The 9,293-nt window shown below is 43.8% G+C and overlaps 1 protein-coding gene across 1 annotated transcript; it reads left to right on the top strand.

The window, feature by feature from the left end:
* The first annotated feature begins 7,046 nt into the window (after window positions 1–7,046).
* LOC115479977 (hydroxycarboxylic acid receptor 2-like) lies at window positions 7,047–8,818 on the top strand. Its single transcript, XM_030218337.1, is given in 4 exon segments — window positions 7,047–7,220; window positions 7,532–7,774; window positions 8,601–8,756; window positions 8,759–8,818. Coding segments are annotated over 4 exon segments (633 nt in total).
* The last annotated feature ends 475 nt before the right edge of the window (window positions 8,819–9,293 follow it).

The following is a 9,293-nucleotide window of genomic DNA, read 5'->3' as shown; positions in this document are numbered from 1 at the left end:
TCTGCCTCTCTCTATGTCCAGATTTAATTCATTCTTACTATCCATTCTTTAATTTCCTTCATCTACTTATGGCTTTTCATCTTTTTCTCACCCTTGTTCTCCCCATGCCCCGTCCTCTTATTCTCCAATCTTTCACTACTCCCCCTTTCCATGCAGCAGCTCTCCTCTTTCTCTCCCCATCCTTCCAGTCTCTCCCCTCTGTCTCCCCATCCTTCCAATATTCTCCCCTCTTTCTTTCTGCATCCTTCCATCGTGTCACCTCTTTCTCCCTACCCTTCCATCCAGCGTCTTCCCTCTTTCTCTCCCCATCCTTCCACCCATCTACCCTCTCTCCTGATCCTTCCATCTAATGTCTCTCTCCCTCCTTCTAACCAGTGTCTATCTCTCTACCTTTTTCTGTTCAGTGTCCCTTCTCTCTCCACATCCTTCCAGTCTCTCCCCTTTTTCTCTGCATCCTTTCATCCATCTCCCCTCTTTCTCTGCCATCCTTCCATGTTTTCCCTCTTTCTGTGCCATCCTCCCATCTGTTTTCCCTCTTTCTCTCCCCATCCTTCCATTTTCCCTCTTTCTCCCCATCCTGCCATCTGTTTTCCCTCTTTCTCTCCCCATCCTTCCATTTTCCCTCTTTCTCTGCCATCCTCCCATCTGTTTTCCCTTTTTTTCTCCCCATCCTTCCATTTTCCCTCTTTCTCTGCCATCCTGCCATCTGTTTTCCCTCTTTCTCTCCCCATCCTTCCATCTGTTTTCCCTCTTTCTCTCCCCATCCTCCATTTTCCCTCTTTCTCTGCCATCCTCCCATCTGTTCCTCCCATCTGTTTTCCCTCTTTCTCTCCCTATCCTTCCATTTCCCTCTTTCTCTGCCATCCTGCCATCTGTTTTCCCTCTTTCTCCCCATCCTGCCATCTGTTTTCCCTCTTTCTCTCCCTATCCTTCCATTTTCCCTCTTTCTCTGCCATCCTGCCATCTGTTTTCCCTCTTTCTCCCCATCCTGCCATCTGTTTTCCCTCTTTCTCTCCCCATCCTTCCATTTTCCCTCTTTCTCCCCATCCTGCCATCTGTTTTCCCTCTTTCTCACCCCATCCTTCCATTTTCCCTCTTTCTCCCCATCCTGCCATCCATTTTCCCTCTCCCGATTCAGGCCCACCAGCCCCAGCTCCCATTGCTGGCCACTGCTGCTTTTCCTGATGAGCAGCAGGGCCGGCGCTACAAAAAGAAGAAGTGCTCAGCTGACTGAGCTGAGCGCCAACGCAAACGACGACTCACTCGACGAGATAAAATGTTTAAAAAAAACGCGGCACCGCAGGCAGCCTCGAAGCATTGGCTGCTGGCTCTGCAGGCTTCGCCCGTCTCTTACGTCACTGCCCCTGTTTCGCTCCAGGGCTGTACAGTGAATGGAGTCTGGGTTCTTTTGGGGTCGTGGTGGGCTGCTTATGAAGTAAAAGACGTGGGCTTTGAAGCTGCCTTATAGTGTGCACTCTTGTTGTTTGCGTTCACGTTGGTGGGGGCTACTGGGGCAGGTTTTTTCTTCATGCTGGATCTTTCTGCTGGTTGCTACGGTCACACCCCGATTTGCAGGAGTAGAACGCCTCCCTCGGTTGTGCTGTGGTTCTGTTTCCCTCCCTCCTCGATGGCACAGGTTTGCGAGGCCTTCTGCGGGTCAGTGATCGTCCACTGCGTGGCTGCCCTGGCACGCTCCACTATGCAGCGCTGAGCACAGAGGGTCCTTCAGGGGAGCGGGTGAGTGGACAAGAACCATGTGCCGCAGGAGCCAAGCGGGTCCACCTATTTACTTCCTGCGGGTCCGATGTCTGCTCTCCCCTCGGAGCCCACTGCACCAAGCTTGCTTTGCCATGTGGCACCGGTCACTGAGAGGGTACTTCTTACAAGGTCTAATGTTGCAGGCACTGGGCACTCCGGTGACTGGAAATGGTCTTGGTAGCGACTCTACCTCCTGGGTCTCAGAGGTCCTTGGACACTGCTCAGCAATGCTCCGATGCAGGGTTGCCCCCTTCCTACAGCATGCTCGAGGAGGTTCACAGGTGAGACACAGACCTTCCTTCACGTTTCGATCCGAGTGGGAGATCATGGCTTGTTACCTGCTTAGATTTTTCAGATAATGTAGGATATAAATTTGTTAAATAAAATAAATTTTCCTAAGTCCATCTATTTTTGGATATTTTCAAAAGATATTTATCTGAGATATGAAGGTTATACCAGACATAGCACCTCCTATTATTAAGATGTCTACTGCAAGGAGAACTTTATCAAGATGATCCTTTTAATAGGACACATTGGATGTGACAGGAATTTTGGAAAGATCTGATGCAGAAAATGTGGTATCTGGGCTTTCGTTGACAATTATGACTGGCTGCTCTGAATGTGGTGGTGTTTTTTTTTTTTTGTTTAAAGACATTGTGACATTCTTGAATTGTTCTATCAGGAGTTTCCCTGACTTGAGTAAAATGACTGAGAAGGAAACCAGTTTTTGCCGAGACATCTTAAAGATCTCAATATGTATACTTTTGGAGAAAGGAGGGAGGGGGAGATATGACAGACATGTTTAAATACCTCTGTGGCATAAATGCTCAGGAGTCAAGTCTCTTTCTATTGAAAGGGAGCTCTGAAATAAGGGGGCATAGGATGAAGGTGAAAGAGGCCAGACTCAGAAATAACCTGAGGAAAGACTTCGCCACAGTAGGGATGGTGAATTCGTACAATGGCCTCCTGGTGGAGGTAGTGGAGATAAAAGCTGGGGGGGGGGGGGGGGGGGGGTCTTTTACTAAGGTGCACTATTATTTAAAGCTTGCCCTAGAAATCAGCTCGTGCTAAACACTGAGATGCCCATAGGAACACAATGGGCACTTCAGTATTTCATGCAAGCTAAAAACACCAGCACACCTTAGTAAAAGACCTCCTGTATTTGAATTCATGAAAGCTTGGTACAAGTACATAGGATCTCTAGGGGAGAGGAAGGGATGAAAGATGACATGGATGGGCAGATTGGATAAGCCATATGGTCTTTATCTGCCTTCATTTTTCTCTGTTTCTATGAATCCATTAGCTGGATGCCCTAATCTATTTGAAATTTTGTTGTAAATGTATTGTCAAGTATTTTTATGTTAAATGTTTTTTTTTTTTTGAACCAACAGTTTACCTCCTTTATTAACAGTAAGAGTTTGATGGTTGACTCTTATGTTGAGCAACTAGACTCATACTGGAGGCACATCTTAATTCTATTCCTGTCAATAAGTGTAGATATTGGGTTTTGCTTTAATAGAAAATAAAAACAATCATTACTATCTTGTATTCCTCAACCCCTCCCCCACCCAGTATGGTGGGTCTGAGTTGTTATGTTGGTAAACTATTTATTTATTTATGTTTTTTTTGTTTGGCCTGATTTTGATTCTGAATTAGCATGCTTTTCTGTTCAAGCTTAACCGAGATTGGGAGGCGGGGCTGGTGTTTGGATGGTGGGGCTAGTGCTGGGCAAGACTTCTACGGTCTGGGTCCTGAAAATGGCAGACACAAATTAAGGTAAGGTATACACAAGAAGAAGGACATATGAGTTTATCTTGTTGGGCAGACTAGATGGACCGTGCAGGTCTTTTTCTGCCGTCATCTACTATGTTACTATGTTACTATGTTAACTTAAAAATAAACAGAGTCAAGACTCACTTGGATAGAGTTCTAGACACAAGGACTGAGCAATAAAAAGCCCTTTCTACATATTCATAACTCAATGCTTGAGACAGACATTAAATAGTTTCTCATCAGAAAGTCCAAGATTGCTTTATGGAATGCAGACTATGTAACATTATCTTTCAGATAAATTAGATTATTACACTATAAAAAATGAGATCATCACATAGACCCTAAGTGGAAGAATCTCTATTTTTAAAAGGATACTTCAATTAGACTTTTATATAGTTCAGCTAATCTGCAGGAGATGAAAGTGTATGAAGAAACGTATGTTCACAGATATTTCAGATCTGAGAAAGAAACTTCAATTTTTCTATGAAAGAAATGTCTGGACTGCACTTCTTGCGAACAGAATGTATTCTCCCCTAAATCAAGGGAGCTTTATCAGACTAAAGATTTCCATTAATGGTCCCCTTGTTTGACCAGCAGTACCTTTATCTTTGCCACGGGGGGGGGGGGGGGGGGTTCATTTAACAGTTAACCATAACAGCTTCAGAGAAATGGAGTGGAATATATTTTAAATGGGATGATGGAAGACTTCAAATAAGAATTTCTTCCACAGTATTAAATTGGAAACAGAGCCCGAACAAAGTGGGCATATGGAAATCATAAGATACCTCAATTTTTCATGCATGCATTTGGAATTATATTTCATTTCTGGTCATTTAACATTTATTTATTTTAAAATTTTCTATTCCACCTAAAGACCAAGCAAAGTACAAACAACATACATAGTAAAAATTAACAAAAGACAGACGCCCAGTTAAAGAGCTGGTAAACAAACTCATTTTGTTGTACACTATATATTGGTGCTACTGTCTTTTACTGTGTTTTTCTAAATTTCATCACATGACAAACCTTACCAGTCAGCAAAATTTGTTTTTCTCAAGATATTATTTGAGGTTTGCTGCTTCCAGCTTTGAAGTTCTCAGTAAAAAGAACACATCCTATCATTTAGTCAACATGTATAATGGTTTCCTGTGATTAATGTTAAAAATAGTTTATGAAAAGCTACAACTCATACTTCCGGAGTTAGGGAGTACTTAATAAAGCAATAGTGGTCAGGAATTCAAACATGCGTGGGATAAACATAAAGGAATCCTGTTCCGAGGGAATGGATCCTCAGAAGCTTAGCCGAGATTGGGTGGGAGAGCCGGTGGTGGGAGGCGGGGATAGTGCTGGGCAGACTTATACGGTCTGTGCCAGAGCCGGTGGTTGGGAGGCAGGGATAGTGCTGGGCAGACTTATACGGTCTGTGCCCTGAAAATGACAGATACAAATCAAGGTAAGGTATACACAAAAAGTAGCACATATGAGTTTATCTTGGGCAGATTGGATGGACCGTGCAGGCCTTTTTCTGCCGTCATCTACTATGTTATTCATACTGACCACCGTATGATCTCTGCACATCTCAAAAAGTGCATAAAGGAAGCACAGAACACGCACATGGATTCAACATTTTTTCTAGCCTGTATATCATGCATGCAAATTTATCCTATCAAGTGCCCTTAGCAAATATCACCAGGGATCCCAGGAACAAAAGGCCAGAGTCCAACAATACAGCTGGACTTTATGATGAAACACTAATTTGCAAAATATTAAAAAACTATGGACAAAACAACTAATTACATTTACAGTGGTGGAAATAAGTATTTGATCCCTTGCTGATTTTGTAAGTTTGCCCACTGACAAAGACATGAGCAGCCCATAATTGAAGGGTAGGTTATTGGTAACAGTGAGAGATAGCACATCACAAATTAAATCCGGAAAATCACATTGTGGAAAGTATATGAATTTATTTGCATTCTGCAGAGGGAAATAAGTATTTGATCCCCCACCAACCAGTAAGAGATCTGGCCCCTACAGACCAGGTAGATGCTCCAAATCAACTCGTTACCTGCATGACAGACAGCTGTCGGCAATGGTCACCTGTATGAAAGACACCTGTCCACAGACTCAGTGAATCAGTCAGACTCTAACCTCTACAAAATGGCCAAGAGCAAGGAGCTGTCTAAGGATGTCAGGGACAAGATCATACACCTGCACAAGGCTGGAATGGGCTACAAAACCATCAGTAAGACGCTGGGCGAGAAGGAGACAACTGTTGGTGCCATAGTAAGAAAATGGAAGAAGTACAAAATGACTGTCAATCGACAAAGATCTGGGGCTCCACGCAAAATCTCACCTCGTGGGGTATCCTTGATCATGAGGAAGGTTAGAAATCAGCCTACAACTACAAGGGGGGAACTTGTCAATGATCTCAAGGCAGCTGGGACCACTGTCACCACGAAAACCATTGGTAACACATTACGACATAACGGATTGCAATCCTGCAGTGCCCGCAAGGTCCCCCTGCTCCGGAAGGCACATGTGACGGCCCGTCTGAAGTTTGCCAGTGAACACCTGGATGATGCCGAGAGTGATTGGGAGAAGGTGCTGTGGTCAGATGAGACAAAAATTGAGCTCTTTGGCATGAACTCAACTCGCCGTGTTTGGAGGAAGAGAAATGCTGCCTATGACCCAAAGAACACCGTCCCCACTGTCAAGCATGGAGGTGGAAATGTTATGTTTTGGGGGTGTTTCTCTGCTAAGGGCACAGGACTACTTCACCGCATCAATGGGAGAATGGATGGGGCCATGTACCGTACAATTCTGAGTGACAACTTCCTTCCCTCCGCCAGGGCCTTAAAAATGGGTCGTGGCTGGGTCTTCCAGCACGACAATGACCCAAAACATACAGCCAAGGCAACAAAGGAGTGGCTCAGGAAGAAGCACATTAGGGTCATGGAGTGGCCTAGCCAGTCACCAGACCTTAATCCCATTGAAAACTTATGGAGGGAGCTGAAGCTGCAAGTTGCCAAGCGACAGCCCAGAACTCTTAATGATTTAGAGATGATCTGCAAAGAGGAGTGGACCAAAATTCCTCCTGACATTTGTGCAAACCTCATCATCAACTACAGAAGACGTCTGACCGCTGTGCTTGCCAACAAGGGTTTTGCCACCAAGTATTAGGTCTTGTTTGCCAGAGGGATTAAATACTTATTTCCCTCTGCAGAATGCAAATAAATTCATATACTTTCCACAATGTGATTTTCCGGATTTAATTTGTGATGTGCTATCTCTCACTGTTACCAATAACCTACCCTTCAATTATGGGCTGCTCATGTCTTTGTCAGTGGGCAAACTTACAAAATCAGCAAGGGATCAAATACTTATTTCCACCACTGTACATAGCCCTTGTCACAAACAAGACTTTTAGAGGATGTGAGTAGAGCATCCAGTCGTTTCTGCCAGTAAAGGTAAATCCTTTATAACAAATCCATTTTATCAGTTTACTGGTTGGCATAATGATGAACATTAGTAACTGCTGTACATTTCAAGCGTCACTCCTATACACAATTGTACTACCAGTCCTGATCATGGAGTTTGTATTTGGAATAGCTAGTAATGGATTTGGCCTGTGGATGTTCAGTTTTCACATGAAAACATGGAAACCAAACTCATCTTATCTGCTCAACCTGGTTGTAGCAGACTTTTGCCTTCCATTTAGGATGGACTATTTTTATAGCGATGTGCCTTGTTCCTGCTAGTCATGCTTGCTGCAAACAGAGCAGCTGGCATTATCTTTACTACTACTACTATTTAGCATTTTTATAGCGCTACAAAGCGTACGCAACGCTGCATAAACATAGAAGAAAGACAGTCCCTGCTCAAAGAGCTTACAATCTAATAGACAAAAAATAAAGCAAGCAAATCAATTAATGTGTATAGGAAAGAGGAGAGGAGGGTAGGTGGAGGCGAGTGGTTACAAGTCAAAAGCAATGTTAAAGAGGTGGGCTTTCTCACTCTTGTAGCCATGGACCGCTACCTCATTTTCCATCCATTCTGGAAAGTAAATCGAGTTTCTGGTAGGGATGCCATCATCATTTCATGCCTTCTGTGGATCGTAAGCTTCAGTATGAGTCATCTTCTGGTCGAGCCTCATGCATTTCAGTTCCATAATTCAACCCAGTGCGAGAGCTTTAATATATGCCCGGCTTCCTTTTCCTTGGCTCTCTGGCACGATGCTTACATAGTAACATAGTAGATGACGGCAGGAAAAGACCTGCACGGTCCACCCAGTCTGCCCAACAAGATAAACTACCATGTGCCATTTTTTTGTGTATATCTTACCTTGATTTGTACCTGTCTTTTTCAGGGTACAGACCGTAAAAGTCTGCCCAGCACTATCCCCGCCTCCCAACCACCAGCCCCAGCACAGACCGTATGTCTGCCCAGCACTATCCCTGCCTCCCACCACCGGCTCTGGCACAGATCGTATAAGTCTGCCCAGCACTGTCCCCACCTCCCAACCAGCCCCCCCCCTCCCACCACCGGCTAAGCTTCTGTGGATCCCTTCCTTCTGAGCAGGATTCCTTTATGTTTATCCAACGCATGTGGCAACTGAGTGGCAAATTTAATTAAAATGGTCATTAGAGTATGACAAAATCCACTATGCAGAACAACTAAAACCACTATCTTCAGGAATTATCTGATTTAATGAGATCTCCAGGACTACTCTACCTGGATATGCTGTGGAGAAACATCAGGGGGTAGCAAAGAACAGCTGGTTGATGCTCGCAGCATCCAGCGTGGACAGGTAAACTTTTCCTTGGGCAAAGTCTTGCCTGGCAACGATCACCTTGTTCAGGGTACAGGCACCAGAGTTTGTCAGGATATATTGTTTGCCTGCTGTGCTCTGATCAAGTGCCGTTACAATCCGAATCTTCTGACCCGTCTATTGATCTGTGACAATCTGTATGCGCTGTGGCTACATTTTACAGTTCCTCATCACCATCTGCATTACTGCGTACTGCACAGTTTGTATTACTTGGCAGCTTAAAGGCAAGGCTTTTGATTGAAATGGAAAGATTCAGAAAGCAGTTCGATTTGTTGTCACTGTGGCGATTGTATTTACAATCTGTTATTTCCCCAGTAATATGGTCAGAATTTCTTTGTGGATCATGAAGCTCCAATACAAAGAAGGATGCAACCAGTTTAAATATGCTAGTACAGCACCTTCTATTCGACTGTCTGTTTCACATACTTTTACAGCATGCTCAACCCCATCATATATTAACTTCTCTAATCCAACTTTCAAAGGTGTGTTAAGAAATATTTTACCCAAGTTAACAAAGAATCATGAAGAAACCCCATTTTCAGCTTCATTATCAGCATGAAATGATACTGGGAACAACACTTCTCAATGTGAAATGCTGCTATGCGTATGTTAACATTAAAGTTATATTCATTCGACAGAGAACTGAAAAATAAGAAAAAAGAATTGCTTGTACATAATTCTGTTTAATGATGGAGATATAGAAGTGAACAAAGTTGCAGGTGGTTCTGTTGTACTGCAGAAACCGAACACATTTTTTTTTGTTACATTTGTACCCTGCTCTTTCTCACTCATGGCAGGCTCAATGCGGCTTACATATTATATACAGGTACTTATTTGTACCTGGGGCAATGGAGGGTTAAGTGACTTGCCCAGAGTCACAAGGAGCTGCCTGTGCCTGAAGTGGGAATCGAACTCAGTTCCTCAGGACCAAAGT

This window comes from Microcaecilia unicolor, chromosome 11 (genome assembly GCF_901765095.1).
Source record: "Microcaecilia unicolor chromosome 11, aMicUni1.1, whole genome shotgun sequence".
Lineage (NCBI taxonomy): Eukaryota > Metazoa > Chordata > Amphibia > Gymnophiona > Siphonopidae > Microcaecilia > Microcaecilia unicolor.
Note: the sequence above shows the minus strand (reverse complement) of the source record. Positions and strands in the feature narration are given on the sequence as shown.